We start from the raw sequence: 16953 nt of genomic DNA on the forward strand, positions 1-16953 counted from the left end.
GTTGCTTGGTGCCACTGATCATTGTCAGTTTATGCTTTGTAATGATTTAATGTTAATTTTATGCTTAAATATTTTTTCAATATTTAAATACATTATCAATTTTTAAATATATGGTTTAATGACTTTTTGGTTCATTTTTGGCTAAAACATTTTATCACTAGGGGTCTTCAAAAAAAACAAAATTTAATATATAAAAATTTTACATAAAATTTCGTATTTGAAAAACTATTCATTTTAAATTTTAAAATTTCCCAATTTTTCCAAATTAAAATATCACTTGGGGTCTTCAAAAAAACAAAGTGAACATATTAAAATATAAATTAAATTAAATATTTAAAAAAATATATATATTTAAAAAAAATAAAAGCTTCTCTTTTTAAATTGTAAATTTATGATGGATTTAAAATTTTACCTTTTTAAAAAACAATTTTCAAACTGGTCTTAAAAAAACCCCAAAAATTATATATTAAAATTAATATATATTTTATATAGAATATCAAGTGTATTTGTTGCAAATAAAGACTATTAAAATGAACCTGAAGTGAACAAATAACAAAAAGAAAATATAAAAATAAAAGAATGACACTAATATACTATAACAACTATATACTATATATAACTATAATTATATACTATAATAACAACAACATCAACAGCCAATCCTGTAGCTGGTAGTGACTAGCCAATCGCAGCGCAGGTGGGCGTGGCTTTCCGGAATACGGGTGTGTGTAGGCCCTGCTGGGCTGCAGTAGAGGGTGATCTGTGATCTGTCCGTCTGTTTGTCTGTCTGTCTGTCAGTCAGTGGTCATGGCGGAGTCCGGCTCGCAGCGACGCTATCACTTCATCATCTTCGGGGCGTCGGGCTTCACCGGCCGCTTCGTGCTGGAGGAGGCGGCGCGCTGTGCGGGGGAAGCCCGGGAGGAGCTGCGCTGGGCGGCCGCGGGCAGGAGCAGAGCCCGCCTGGAGACCGCGCTCACACAGGCCGCGGAAGCGCTCGGTACGAGCAGATCACACACATTACACACCGATTAAAGTCCGAAATGTGGGGTTAAACCTGCAGGACAGCACTTCGAACTTTCCCGTTCCACCTTAAGTGGTGCAGCAGTTACATTCTGGTGCCTCAGGCACCATTTAAGGTGGAACGGGGAAGTTCGAACAAGGAGCTGGCGAATAAGCCAACTTTATCCTCGTGGTTTAAACCTGCTTTATTGACTTTAGCCGCTTTATAGGGAGGAGAAATGTTGGAGGAAAGGAAAATCATGTCTAAATCAGATTAAACCAGCTCAGTCCTTCACCCAGCGCTGGAAGAGACTCTGAGACGTAGGGGTGTAGCGATATGGCAGAAATATATCACGATACTTGGAAACTTTTTCACGATACGATATGCATCACAATATTTATTTTTTCTGAGATTTGGTAAGTAAGAACTGACAAAAAACTTATGCTGCCACAATTACAGCTTTGTAATAAGGGGGTAGTGTTGTTCAGTGCTCTTTAAAGGGAAACTCCACTGATTTTTCAAAATTAATGCATAACTAAATGGTTAATCTGTAATCAGAGCGGTTCAGAGTGGTTTGGTGTGAAACGCTCTGTTCTAGATAAACTTGCCGAGTCAGAACTGTTCACAGTGGTGGTGATAGGAACCAGACGTCCCCCTCTAAAAGCTCCCTCACAGAAAGTTCCTACATGAAATGGTTATGAATTCACTGCCTGATGACTGAGACACTGTTTTATGATAGTTTAGAGAACCTAAACTCCATTCATGGTGGAGGGATACATGCAGGGCGCTGTGAGGCAAAATAGTCCCCAAAGAAAACTTATTATTTCAGATTTTCCACTATTTTCCATCATCAAGTTGTAGTCATGGTGACCCCTGGTTCCTATCACCACCACTGTAAAGACATCTGAACCATTTCGCACCAAACCACTCTGAATCTCTCTGATTACATCCAGCACACTGAGTTATGGGGGAATTTTGAAAAATCAGTGGAATTGTCCTTTAAGTACTGATGATATCTATGCTAAGAATAGCGTGTTGTATAATACGATAAAATATCACCATATTGCCCTGAATAGTATCTCTGTAGTGCAGTATGACTTGTGTTCCGTGTAGCTGGATGTTTAGAGCTCTAACTCTGCTCAGATGGAAAATGTTATAATAATTCCCTAAAAAGCAGGAAGTTTTCTGCTCCCAGTGTTTTTATCTGTTAATCAGTGCTGAACAGAGCGGGTGGTGAACACTGACCGCACGGAACCGGTTCTGTCTGATTTCCAGCTCCTGAATTTTTTGCTGAATCACTGCTGATATTAGCAGACGCTGATAGAGGGAGAAGAACCAGCTTATCGTATTTGGGTGGATTGAACTTTGACCCAGTCGTGTCACTCAGCTCTCTGTCTTACTCTGCAGCTATTTTTTTTTCTGAATGCCTGATCAATGCTTAACAGACGCACACACACACCCACACACACACACACACCCACACACACACACACACCCACACACACACACACACACACCCACACACACACACCCACACACGCACACACACACTGTGAATGAAGATACCTTGGTTTAACCCAAATTTAAAAGGCTTGTACTTTGGAAAAACTTCTTTCAGTCCATATATAGAAAGTCAACTGTAAAAACAGCCCGATTTGAATAGTTTCTGTGATGTCACAACAACCAGCTCATTTACATATTTCCACACTTTCAGCCTACAGCCGTTTAGCCCCACCCATTCAGCCTACAGCCGTTTAGCCCCGCCCATTCAGCCTACAGCAGTTTAGCCCAACCCATTCAGCCTATAATAGTTTAGCCCCACCCCTTTAATTGTGAAGTTATAAGTAGCGTTTCAGGACCGCGCACAATAGAGGGCATCCAATCAGAACAGAGCTTATTTACATACATCACATATATATACATATACATACATATATCAGTCTCAAAGGTACAGTAACAAAAACAGTCTGTTTAATTGTAAGTGGTAAAAAGAGGATGGAAAATGATCCGTGTTGTATGGAATTATGACTTTTTCCTACAAAAAACAATAAAACAATTTGTGGAGCTCAGAGGAAAAAATAAAATACAAGAAAAAATGTTCTCTGGGCTCAAATATGGTTTTAATGTGCTTAATATTTTCCATTATGAGACTGTTATAATAATGTAATAAGATTATTCAACCTGTTTCTAGACACTCAAGTAATATAATCTGCTGACGTGATCTTATATTCCACTTCTGTACTGTTATTATGTATGTACTATAACCTGTTTTAAGCATTACTTCTCTAAACGAGCCAGTGGAATAAGATTAAAATTTGTTTTAATAAGTTATAAATAGGATAAATAAGCTTATAACATTCTTCTAACAAGCTCGTAATGAGAAACATTACATATATTGACTAGTTTAAGATGATTTCACTTTATAAAATATATAGAAATATAGAAAACATGCTGCGCTTTGGTTTGGATCTGTAGTATATAGAGTTGAGAGGTGGTGGTCTCGGTCTGTGGTGGTCTCTAAAGGGCTGATTTGTATTATCCTGAACAGCTGATGGAAAATTCTAAACTCACTGACACGCTGAGCGCATCTCCTTTCTTAGCTGGATCTTCCACAATGACAGGCCGAACAGATGTGGCTTATTTTAGTCTCCTAAAGCCCCTCGATGTGCTGTATGGACCACCATCCAAACCCTCTGTACGAGACTTATAAAGAACTAAATTTTTGCGTACGTATTGTATTTTATGCTAATGATAAGGTTTTTAACTGTTAATGATTTTATTACGTCTTCTGCATTAAAGGGGATCTTAACTGATTTTTCAAAGTTCCTGCATAACTAAAAGGTTAAGATGTAAACAGAGTCATTCAGAGCGGTTCAGAGTGGTTTGGTGTGAAACTGTTTTATGATAGTTTAGAGAAGTTAAACTCCATTCATGGTGGAGGGATACATGCAGGGCGCTGTGAGGCCAAATAGTCCCCACAGAAAACTTATTATTTCAGATTTTCCACTATTTTCCATCATCAACATTCCATATAGACTCAGAAGACTCGTGTAGGTTCACTGGTGGTTCTGGATAGTAAATAAAATGGTTATATTTATATATAAATGGCTATTTCAGTCAGAATTGTTCACAGTGGTGGTGATAGGAACCAGGAGTCCTAGTTTCTTCAACACAAATATAAACATTTTATTTACTATCCAGAACCACCAGTGAACCTACACGAGTCTTCTGAGTTTATATGGAATGTTGATGATGGAAAATAGTGGAAAATCTGAAATGATAAGTTTTCTGTGGGGACTATTTTGCCTCACAGCGCCCTGCATGTATCCCTCCACCATGAATGGAGTTTAAGTTCTCTAAACTATCATAAAACAGTGTCTCAGTCATCAGGCAGTGAATTCATAACCATTTCATGTAGGAACTTTCTGTGAGGGAGCTTTTAGAGGTGGACGTCTGGTTCCTATCACCACCACTGTGAACAGTTCTGACTCGGTAAGTTTATCTAGAACAGAGCGTTTCACACCAAACCACTCTGAACTGCTCTGACCGCTCTGATTACATCTTAACCATTTAATTATGATCCCCTCATGATTTCCATAACTGATACTGAACTGAGCTCCGTATTTTCATGTCACCGCTGCCTTTCTGTTTTCCAGGTAAGCCGGAGCTGAAGACGGAGGTGGACATCATCGTGGCCGATGTGGACGATCCGGAGTCTTTAGCTGCGATGTGTAAACAGGCGGTGATTGTTCTCAACTGTGTGGGACCAGTAAGTCTCCAACACAATGACTTTAATTGTGGAGAAGGGATGACTCTGGAGGTTCTGTTAAACTGTATATGGGGGGTGGGGGGGGTGGGGGGGGTCATGAATGGGCAATCCTGTACGTGATGAGTTTATAGATGACCATACGGCTCTTTAAACAGATGCCAATATCAGCCCTAGTGATATACAGCATATAACAGCAGGGCTCTTTACTGTATCATAGATGACCCTGATGCAATGTGGTTATGCAATGCCATCGCCATGACGATAATAATCATGTTTGTACATTGAACCGACCTCAGAATGACCCGTGATGCACCGACACGCTGGAATTAGCCTGAAAAACATCACCGATTTCCTCTCTTACTCCAGATGTGGCCAGTCAGCCGAAACACGTTTGGTGTCCAAATTTGACCAATCAGATTGCTGATGTGTAGTGCGGTAACTGTTTGGGTCACACAGTGAGATTTAACAGTGAAACACACTCTGAGCAGGAGATTCGGCAGTTATAACAGTTGTATAAATGTTGTTATTATGTTAGATGATTTTTTAGAGGTGCTTTTTTGAGCTTCACAGCTGGGGCCGTATCACAGAAACTTCCCCTCTTTTAATCCTAAGTTCAGATCTGACAGGTGAACATAAGATTTTGCACAAATTCATATTACAGAAGCAAATCTGATCTTAATTTTATCTGATCTTACAGCATCTTATCTCCAGTTAGGAAATCTTAATCTACTTGAATCAGAGTCGACAATCAACTGTCATGTCTGTTTCCTATCAACAGACCATAAACACACAGCTGACACGTAAACACAGTCAAAATAATGTTAAAATGTGAGTTAAGCTGCTGTTTCTGATGTAAAAAAGGCCAAACAGAACTAAAGAGTGATAAACTGTAAGTAGTGAATACTGTGAGAGCGCCCCCTGCTGTTTATCAGAGCGTCGCCGCTCCCCAGTTTCAGTCTCCATTTCCCAAACGCTTTAGCCGAGCGCGCTAACGTTACTCCTCCTAATAAACAGACACACGTTCAGCTCCGTCTCCTCATTATTCACCACCATCACTGTAATATTTCATCATCAACATTAACACACGAAGGTGATCAGAGGGGCGGTGGAGATCGAGTCTGCAGCGTCTGAGATCTTTAAAACGCAGCGTTAGAAAAGAAAATCATCTCACAGTGAAAGCAGCGTTTTACAGTAGGAATAAATGGAGCTCATTATGCTGGTAGTGAACTATGCTGCTGACTCAGCTGCCTAAAAACCAGAGAAACGGACCTTAAACAGAAGTGAGGACCCTGTTGGGGTTCATCCTAAAGTTAGGACAGCATTTAGGAGGTTCAGTCTAGTTAGGATGTTTGTGTGATGCTGTTTTCTTATCTGGAGTTCATGATGAGATGATGAAGTTAGGAGCTGTTATTCTGTACTTCCGTACGAAACAAGCACACATGAGTCTTTGCTACGTTCATATTATTAAAAATGTCAGATCTCTGTATTATCATCATTATCCTGAAATTAGGGGGCGTTGCAGACCCCTCAGCCCCTCCCACTTCCCGCATCCCTGCCCCCCACACGGACGTTACAGATTACACTCACAAGTTTCTATTTATAAATAGCTTATAAGTAATCAAAGTCGGCTTTATTGTCATTTCCTCTGTTCTCAGAGGTGCTGAGAGAGGAACGAACTGTAGTTTCTGCCACATTTAACACAGAACAGCAGCAAAGAGACAATAAATACAATAAACACAGATCTTTACCTTTAATTTTAAATTTATTAATAGAAACAACAGGAATCGCAGACGTACTGTAGTGTCCACAACAGTGTGAACAATCAGATTTTACATCAGACGTTCTTCGTCTCCAGTACAGGTTCTATGGAGAGCCGGTGGTGAAGGCGTGCGTGGAGAACGGAGCACACTGTGTCGATATCTGTGGAGAACCTCAGGTACGTCCCATCTGCATTACACACCACTGTGACTTCTACAGTCTCAGAATTTATGGTTCTTTGAGTTCTTTAGTAAAAGAAATGGTTCTAATGTAGAACCACGAACACTCAAACAACCTTTTGCATGATTAAAGGGTTCTTTGCTTCATGAAATGGTTCTTCAGACTGATGTAGAATGTGCTGTAGATGGTTCTGTGTAGAACCTTTTTGAATCTTGTTACAGTAGAAGACCCATTTTCCATCAGTTACACCCCTTTTAGTAATAAGCTTACCTATTATATACTACTATGTAATTATATGGGTCAGTGACAAATAATGTTTTCATTTATAAAGATCTTATTAAAAAGGACATGATCTGCATTTTTATATCTGCATATATATTTGAATTTATATCTCTGTGTATGTTCTATTTTAAATATAGTGAGTGTTATTAAGTCTTTAATTGCCTGTTTCAGGTATTAAACTGTGCTGGTCTGGTTGCTCCATCTGACTGACTGGTTGCGCCGCCTGACTTTTCAGACTAATTTCAGATTAAACAGGCATCTACTTAGACACCCGTAGAAACCTTTGTCCTTCAGCTTGAGTTTAGATTTACATTTTTTAAAATAAATAAACATTATTATAATAATTCCACATTGTCATGGTTCTCCAGAGGTCAGAACACCGGACATGATAAACTCTGTTCTAACCGCGACTCAAACATCACACTTTTACTGAATCTGTGACCTTGGCGTTGCACCATGAAGGTCACTTGGGGTCTTCCTTATGATGCAATACTCTGGGCACTCTTTCGTAAAAGCATGTCAAAATAAAAGTCTTTTGTTTTTGGTTGTGTTGCCTGACGAGTTCTTTAGTGAGTCAGTTGAGCAAAATTTTTTTTTCACTTTAAAGCTTTCAAAGATTAAATTACACCAAACTATTTTATTTAGATTTTGATACAACTAAATGATCTTTTTTTGATAGTTTCTCAGTCAGCATATATGGCTGGACGGTTACACCAGCTGACTTTTTTAGACCTTTGGAAGGAAAAAGAAACTAAAATGAATTTTATATGGATGCACTGAAAACTGTTTCACATAATAGAGGTATTGTTGAATAATTTGATATATGTCACATATGTATTAAATTAAGTCAGTGACTCATAACACTCATATATTATAAAGTAATAACAGTAGTAATTCTGTTCTGAGATAAGAGGTGACTGAACGCAGGTGGTTAAAGTGATGCTCTGTGTGCAGTTTCTGGAGAGCATGCAGCTGAACTATGACAGCCAGGCGGCTGAAAAGGGCGTGTACATCGTGGGAAGCTGCGGATTCGACTCCATTCCTGCAGACATGGGTGTCCTGTACACCAGGGACCAGTTTAAAGGTGGGTGATCCTCTCATCCTCACATCCTTCTGCTTTCAGTTCAGGTTTACTGGCATTATTTTCATATATGGAGCGTTTTACTGTATTAGTTAAAGGCATGAACAGAGACAGTAATGAGCTAAATATACACAAAATCATCATTTATAGGGATCTTTCTATGGTCGTCGCCCGGCCTGGGAATATTTTCTAACCAGCCCAGAACCATAAAATCTTACACAGGGGCTCTTTCACCCACTCAGAGAGAGAGTGAGAGAGAGAGTTTCCAGTTTTTTTCCCCGCAGTATTTGAGCCCACAGCGCCCACTAGTGGATTTTTAAAAATGAGCAGTAGTAGTTTTTCATTATTTTAATCTGTAGAAACGCTGTTTTGCAAGCTTCACTGAACAGCTGTGTCCTCCGTTGTGTGTGCAGGGACTCTGACGGCGGTGGAGAGCTTTCTGACGGCGAGTACGGGACCTGAGGTTGGTTCTGTTGATCTTGCAGGCTTTGTTTCTCGACCGTTCTCATCCTGAAGCTGCAGTTTGACCTGCTGTGTGTTTTAGGGCGGCTGCATCCATGACGGTACGTGGCAGTCGGCTGTGTACGGACTCGCGGACAGCGACAAACTCCGCAGCCTGAGGAAGAAGTTTGGCCATAAACCTCTGCCTGTGGTCGGGACCAAGATCAAACGCAGGTGTTTCTCAGCAGCAGCTTCATCGCTGACCCGTTCACCGGGGTTTTAATCATGCAGGGAGATTTTCATTGAAACAAACCCTGCATGAATAATCAAATTACATACTTGTGTTGATTTTTTGAGCATAAATAAGTGAACACGTCCTCTACAGAGACACACTTCTGCACATTTTAATACTCAATTACTGCTTATTTACCGATTTTTAACATATTGGGGAAAAATAAAACAATAAAGCACTAAAAAAAAAGAAAAGTGTCATATTTAAGTCTGTTCTCTGTAGAGGATGTTAACTTCTTTTTAACTCTTACATACATCATTTGTCTAGGGGCGCACAGACTTTTACACGGGACTGTATTGGGGTGGGCGATATGGCAAAAATATATATCACGATACTTCAGGACATTTTCACGATACATGATGTACATTACAATATTTAGTTTGTCATAGATTTATTAAATTGGAACAGATGAAAAAGAACCTGCAGTGCCATATATAAACAATATAATAATAGTAACAATAATAATAATAATAATAAAAAATAATAATCTTACAACTACAGTGATTTTTTTCTGTTTTACAAACTGCACTAAGTCCAGTTTAACAGGCCGAACTGCTCACGCTGTACTGAAACGTAGTCGGTGTTCTTTAAGTGCTGATGATCCACGATATACTCAGAAAAGAGAATTATGGCATAATTTATCATGATAACCATAATATTTCATCATATTGCCCACCCCTAAACTGTATTAATGATTACTAATTATCAGGCATTATAATTATATACTAATTTACCTTTTGCACAATGTACACAGTAAATTTGCATTCAACTCACATCATTCATGATTTGTACATCTTGTAAAGGATTTTTATTGAGACCTTTTGCAAAATGTATGGTTTGTTTTTCTTTAAGTTCTGTGTATTTCGCATTATAATGAACAGACACTTCTGCAGCACAATCTAATACTAAAATAAGTTTAAAGATACTGAAACAGGTCTACTTTAATGTGTGCAGAGGCGCTCTGTTCTTCAGTGATGAGATCCAGCAGTACGCTGTTCCCTTCATGGGCGCCGATCCATCAGTGGTGAAGAGAACCCAGCGGTTCCTCTCTGAGGAACACCAGGAAACCCCAGTAAGTTTAGCACTTATTCATACAAACCACATATGACTATGATGTAGTAATTCACCCAACAAAGCTAATGTTGCTAAAGATAAATGGAAACAAATGAGGGCCAGTTAGCATCGTGCTGGCTGTCTGTAACCACTGGTCATGCTCAGTGTGTGAGATGTAAACAGAGAGATTCAGAGTGGTTTGGTGTGAAATGGTTCAGATGTCTTTACAGTGGTGGTGATAGGAACCAGGGGTCGCCATGACTACAACACAAATATGGACATTTTATTTACTATCTAGAACCACCAGTGAACCTACACGAGTCTTCTGAGTTTATATGGAATGTTGATGATGGGAAAATAGTGGAAAATCTGAAATAATAAGTTTTCTTTGGGGACTATTTTGCCTCACAGCGCCCTGCATGTATCCCTCCACCATGAATGGAGTTTAAGTTCTCTAAACTATCATAAAACAGTGTCTCAGTCATCAGGCAGTGAATTCATAACCATTTCATGTAGGAACTTTCTGTGAGGGAGCTTTTAGAGGTGGACGTCTGGTTCCTATCACCACCACTGTGAACAGTTCTGACTCGGTAAGTTTATCTAGAACAGAGCGTTTCACACCAAACCGCTCTGAACAGCTCTGAACAGCTCTGAACCGCTCTGTTTACATCTTAACCACTTGATTATGCAGAATTTTTGAAAATTCAGTGGAGTTCCCCTTTAAGCTGTATCAGTCCTCTGTCCTGCTGCTGTTCCTCAGGTTCAGTACGGCGCCTACGCTGGAGTCGGTGGAGTCTCCTCCGTCTTTAAGCTGCTCTTCGCTGGTCTGATGTTCTGGTTTCTGGTGAAGTTCAGTTTTGGCAGGAAGCTCCTGATTAAGGTGAGGGACTTTTATTTTGGAGCTTTGCTTCTGAAACTGCAGTCAGACTTTTAAAAGCCTGTTTTTGCTTTTCCAGTTCAGCCACAGAGTCGATATGTAAACACAGACCTTTTCTTTTCTCTTCGCTGTGCAGTTTCCAGAGTTTTTCTCTTTCGGCTTCTTCTCCAAGGAGGGTCCGACTAGAAAACAGGTACGAGACGCTAAAAACCTGTTTCCCCTCAAATCTGACAGAGTATTAGCTTTAACACCGTCTACCAGATAAGTGATCACTGTGCTGTCGTGGTTTTTGTTGTGTTTTGTTTATTTTATTGTGTTTTAGGCTTCACTACACGACCTCTTTCTGAAGTGGGATCCCACAAAGGGCCCATGTTTAACATCATATAGGATAAAATCAGTAGCAAAACCACAGTTTGTCCAGTTTTGTATTTGTTTACTGTGTTAAAAATCCTCTAGAAGTCTAAATACTAATTATGGGATACAGAATCAGAAAATGTAGCTGTTTATAAAGTTAGATTGCAAAAGTGTTTCATACACGGTTGGTTTGATCTCATGTACGTACGTATTTCATAAAGACACACTGAATTGTTTTGATGTGTTTGATGTGTTTGATGTCTTTGATGTGCAGATGGAGGGCTCTTCTTTCCGTTTCGCGTTCTATGGAGAAGGTTACACTGAGGGTCAGGACCCCTCGCAGGGGAAACCTAACGCTAAGATCCGCACGCTCGTCCAGGGACCAGGTGAGCATCCCTGTTCATACAGTGGTTCTATATAGAACCATGAATGCTCAAAGAACCATTTTCTGCTTAAATGATTCTCTGCATGGTGAAATTGTTCCTCATATTGATGGAGAATGTGCTGTTTACGGTTCTAGGGTTCTCCTGTTATTACAAGCTTGACATCGTAACAATAGCAGAACACTTTTTGGTGCTATATAGAACCTATTCCAAGAAAGGTTCTTCACAGAACCATATAAAACACATTCTCCATCAGTCTGAAGAACACTTCACCATGCAAAGAGCCATTTAAGCAGAAAAGGGTTCTTCCTTTGTATGTAGAACAATTGTCTTTACTAAAGAACCCTTGTTGGACCCTCCTTTTTAAGAGTGTACCACAGCACTTCCACAGTACACACTTAAAAATGATGGTTCTTCAAGGGTCTTTTAGTAATGAACGTGGGTCTATGTAGAACCATGAACACTCAAAGAACGCTTTGCATGATTAAAGGGTTCTTTGCATGGTGAAAGGGTTCTTCAGTTTGATGGCAAATGTGCTGTATATGGCTCTATTTAGAACCTTTTTGAAAAGGGTTCTATGTTGCATCAAAAAGGGTTCTTCTATTGTGACGATGTCAAGCTTGTAATAATAAGAGAACCCTTTCTGGTGCTACATAGAACCATAAACAGCACATTCTCCATCAATATGAAGAACGATTTGAGCAGACAGAAAACTACTTAATCATGAAAAGGGTTTTTTAGTGTTCATGGTTCTGTATAGAACTATTTTCTTTACTAAAGAACCCTTAAAGAACCACACTTCACATTTTTATACATCCATAAAACCATAAAACATCACAAACAAACGGAAAAACAGTCTCACATTCAAACCTGTGCAGAACCGAAACTGAACGTTCTCCAGCCTTCACACGTGTGGAATCATATTAGCAGCAAGTGCGAACATCTTAAATTAGGCAATACATCTAATATTTATCATTCTGAGACCAAGAATATTATAATTATTTCTAGACATTTTTTGCTTGTTTAAAGTCATTTTGTGTTATGAAATGTTTTATTTTATTAGCAGACAATCATCATTTCTCAAAACAAATAATCTGCCAATAGAAAAGGACACTTTCATAAGATAAAACTGCTAAAAATGGTAAAAATGTCCCAAAATAAATTAAACACTATTATAATATTGTTATTCTGCCGTCTCTTCATGAGAAATATTACACATATCGACTAGATTTAAGATCTAAATTTTTAAGGATTTTTTGCAGTGCAGCCTTTTACAGCTGATCTGAAACCAGTGAAGTTGTTCATGATGAACAGATTACAGTCATTTTATTCATTTTATGCATGTATCTCGTATTTGGCTTTTATTATATTAATAAAAATATTCATTCCAAAGTTTTGAATAGTAACGTAAATGTGGTTCATGATGGTATTATCACTGCTGTTGGAACAAAACCTCACATCTCCGTTTTTGTCGTTTTTTTAGTTTTTGACATAGTTTGAAAATATCTATCGTCCTTTACATTGTGTGTAAATTTCATGATGAATGGACCAAAAGAAACGGCGCGAAATGACTTTGAAAGACGTCTGGTTCCATTGACTTACATTAAAAGTAAAGCAGGTTTTTTCCTTCTCCTGTAAAGTTACCATGTTGGAGATACGAGGTTTTGTTCCAGCAGCGACATGAGAAAAAAGTAATTATGTTTAATCACTCTGATCTCGTGTAGATGCAGCAGTAGCAGCATTTCTCCTCTCAGCGTCATTAATCTGTTATTTAAACGCTGTTTCCTGTTGTGTTGTTGTTTTGCAGAGGCTGGTTACGTCGCTACGCCGATCGCGATGGTGCAGGCGGCCATTACCATCCTCAACGAACCCAATTCTCTCCCCAAGAAGTGAGATCAGATCTCTGTGCTCTTACCTGGCTGTGATTAGGAGGGGAGGTTTAGCGGAGGGCTGGCTTTATACAGTGGAACTTTCATGTTGTGAGTTGCATGCAGTGTAATTTCCGGTCAACTTGGCAGTTCGTCTGTGTTCAGACTGCAGGCGAATCGGGTTTGTTTCTCAAATCAGATCTTTTGAGTCGACTGTCTGCTCTGTTATTTGAGTGATCAGATCAGATTTGTGTGTCCAGACATCACCAGTCTGTCTGCATGGGTTGCCGTGGTAACGACGTAGGCGTCAGTAACTATGTAGCTATGCTGGTGATGTGGATTTTAAACGCGGATGCAGGAGAGATGGAGGAGCATCATCTCCCCTCCAAACTCCTCAGAACTCTCTTCATCATCATGAGTCTGTGGAGCTCTTCTTCAGTCCCAGCACTTCATCACTCTGGATACGACATCGTCGTTGTTGTCGGGTTCTGAGTGACGAAAAAGACACTTTGGAATCTGATTTGAGCGTCCAGAGTGTCCAGACTGAGACGCCTCTGTAAAAATCTGATTGAGTCATCCTCCAAATTGGATTGGATTTGCAAAAATCAGATTGCATATGTTTTTTGTTTTTTTTTTAGACTAGAAAAAAATCAATGTGGATATGACAAAAATCAGATTTGGGCTGGCAGTCTGAACAAGGCCTTACAGGAAGCAATTCAAAAACAAGGTTGGCAACACATTTTAGTTGCTCCGCTAAATTAGCTGCTTGTATGTTTGATATACCACATCGTTCTCGTGATCTGCGAGGTGTCATTTACATATTTGTACCATTTTTATCTTCATCTGTTCTTCCGGCTGTAACTGCTGATCGTTTTATTCTTTATCTATGTTGCTGTTCTTTCATCTCTCTCTGTGGTTCTTTACCATATATTTGAGTTTTTATCTGTTGACTTTGTTGAGCCTTTAAAAATTTTGACTCAAGTACTTATGATATACTTTATCACAAATAATTTATCACAAATAATGATGAATATTGTCATATTGCCCAGCCCCAATGTCTCAGTCATCAGGCAGTGGATTCATAACCATTTCATGTAGTAACTTTCTGTGAGGGAGCTTTTAGAGGTGGACGTCTGGTTCCTATCACCACCAACCACTCTGTTTACATGCAATGTGAACACAGTCTATGTTTCAAACAAAGTTGCGTGTAAGTTTCACTTGTAGAGCCAGACTTTGGGTTAAAAAGGAGCTGTAGCTATAAGAAAGAACAGCTTTGCATTGTTGATTTGTGCTCATTTCTCAGATCAGTCACTGGACGCTCATCAGCTTCTCTCCGCTGTCTGTAATCTCTGTTAATCTGTTCTTTGCTGCAGGGGCGGCGTCTACACTCCTGGAGCTGCTTTCGCCAAGACCGCCCTCATCGACCGCCTCAACAAACACGGCATCCAGTTCTCCGTTCTTTAAAGCAGTTAGAAACGGGATGTCCAGCAGCCTGACCCCAGCACGGCTCCGTTTACTCTCTCAAACGATTACCGAGTTAGTTTAAAGCTGCTTAAAGACCTGGATACGCTGAGGAGATGCAACCAGGAGAGCTTTAAAGCTGTACTTGTGAAGTAGCAGCACTTCCTGTTTAGATCTCTTCTCTCTGATTGCTTCCTTCATCGCCACATTAACCAGATTACGCCTGATAGATTACGCGCATCAAAGTCTGCGGCAGATTGTCAGAGCAAATAGTGTTTTTTCAGTGTATCCAGATCTGAAAGCTGGTTTATACTGTTTCTCTTCTGTCTTGCGGTTTAGCGTCAGTGTGAATATAACCTGAGCTGTGAGCTTCTGCTTCTCTGATCTTCACTCGAACTGCTCCGCGTTCCTGTTTGGGTTTTTTAGGGTTTGAAATGTTAGTCTGAGTTTGTGAATTGTATTTTTTCACTGTTACTTTTGCACTAATAGACTAACAGCCACAGATTCCAGAGAGGTTTATTAATCCTGGTTCCAGTTGATGGTTTCAAGTCTCGTAAAGGCATATTTTAATATGTGAGGATGTTTGCACGACCAAAAAATAAATAATGTAGACCTTTTGATTGTGAAATAGAAAGTTCAACAGCTTGTAGGTTTATCAAGTGTAAAAGCCCTGATGGAAGTGAGATCATTAGTGAAAACTGCGGCTTTTTCTCTGGTGACCAGCTCTTCTTCTGTCTGCCTGCAGCTGCTTCGGTTTGTTTCAAGTCTAAATAAAAAAAACATGCCAACATAAAATCTCTAATCACTAGTGATGCACCAGAATTCTTGAACGAAACCAAAACTCAGGACAAACACAGAGTCCTGAAGAAAGGTTTTTTTTATATTTAATTTTCCATTTTATTTATGCTTTTGAAATAACCTAATAATGCTGATGATGCTGCAAAGGTGATGATCATCATGCTGGGGAAAGAAAACTGATCAAACTAGAAGACATTTCGTTTTAAATAACATTAAAATAATAAGAATATTAAAGGTTGCAGAAATATGAAAATATAAGGCTTCACAGATTCCCAAAGGCACCTAAAGCTGAATTCCAATATGTAGAAGTGTGCGGCCGTCCTCTCTAGCAGTCTGACGTTTCTCCAGCAGGGGCGCTATCAGCACACAAGTCACTTTAACATGCATCAGTTAGAAAAGAAGCAGTTGTGAACCCACACCAGCAGGATCTAACCAGCGAGAAAACTTTCAAAACCAGTTTATTACCAAAACATATCAAGTTATTCAGGACACGACCGTGTTTGAGATTCACTGTTGATCTTCTGATCAAACTGTTTGAACACATCTGTTTTTAATTACTATCAGTTTTTAATCACTATTTCTTATTTTCATTACCATTAAAATTATTTGTTGTTTTATTTTGACACTTGAATGTTCAGTGCAGCCCTGCTAATCACCTGATTGGTTATATGAAGTGAGACGAAGTGAAAACTAAACCGTCTCAGTCTCGCTCCTGACTCGCTCGCCAACTGTTACGTTTTGGACATGAGTGACTAAACACTTCAACACAAACTGGTAGTTAAATAAATACAGTGCACTCAGAAGCTACACTTTAGAACAGATCTAATCAGATCTGATCACTTAACTTTATTTAAAGAGGGATCAACTCAAAACTAGAGCCATCTCAGTGAAGTTGCTCCTTGCTGCCTCACCGATTGACTTACGAGTCACTGGAATCACTTTAATGTAAACACAGGCCTTTTTTCCACTGCAGGGGTCCAACGGTTCTGAGCGTGGAGGGGAACCGTTCCAGCAGCATTTCCACACAGAGACGGAACACTTGAAAACTGGGCTCAGCACCGTTTTCTTGACACGGTTAGCGAACCTGTCCAGGGCCACAGAACCGTTCAGTGGCTGATAACCAAGCTGGTTAGCATTAGCTTAGCATGATAACAGGTCTGCTGACCACAGATTCCGACTGACAGACGCTTTACTGACATGTTTAGATGATGATGACTCAGATCTGAGGAAGCGAGGTCGAGCGGCTGGTGTTGGAGGGACTTAAAGCCGAAGTTAAACCTGTCCTGTGGCTGATGCTAGCTGGCTCCAGCAAACTTAGCTTAGCTAAAGAGATCCAAACACCCCAGTGGTGCTCTG

At 39.6% G+C, this 16953-nt stretch overlaps 1 protein-coding gene across 1 annotated transcript; it reads left to right on the forward strand.

Moving 5' to 3' along the window:
- Positions 1-719: 719 nt before the first annotated feature.
- Positions 720-15601, forward strand: sccpdha.1 (saccharopine dehydrogenase a, tandem duplicate 1). The gene is made up of 12 exons (XM_036593010.1): positions 720-997; positions 4657-4769; positions 6625-6705; positions 7944-8073; positions 8484-8533; positions 8615-8745; positions 9758-9875; positions 10617-10736; positions 10870-10926; positions 11362-11473; positions 13278-13359; positions 14712-15601. The coding sequence occupies exons 1-12, from the start codon at positions 808-810 to the stop codon at positions 14800-14802; spliced, it is 1275 nt and encodes a 424-aa protein (XP_036448903.1). The 5' UTR covers positions 720-807; the 3' UTR covers positions 14803-15601.
- Positions 15602-16953: the final 1352 nt, after the last annotated feature.

This window comes from Colossoma macropomum, unplaced genomic scaffold, assembly GCF_904425465.1.
Source record: "Colossoma macropomum unplaced genomic scaffold, Colossoma_macropomum, whole genome shotgun sequence".
Lineage (NCBI taxonomy): Eukaryota > Metazoa > Chordata > Actinopteri > Characiformes > Serrasalmidae > Colossoma > Colossoma macropomum.

What these genes read in the sequence shown, in the direction of transcription:
- sccpdha.1 (XM_036593010.1), top strand. Translation starts at nt 808, where the DNA reads ATGGCGGAGTCCGGCTCGCAGCGACGCTATCACTTCATCATCTTCGGG. An exon ending in GGGACCAAGATCAAACGCAG is followed by an intron (nt 8,746 to 9,757) that starts GTGTTTCTCAGC and finishes TAATGTGTGCAG; the next exon opens with AGGCGCTCTGTTCTTCAGTG. An exon ending in AGGGTCCGACTAGAAAACAG is followed by an intron (nt 10,927 to 11,361) that starts GTACGAGACGCT and finishes TTTGATGTGCAG; the next exon opens with ATGGAGGGCTCTTCTTTCCG.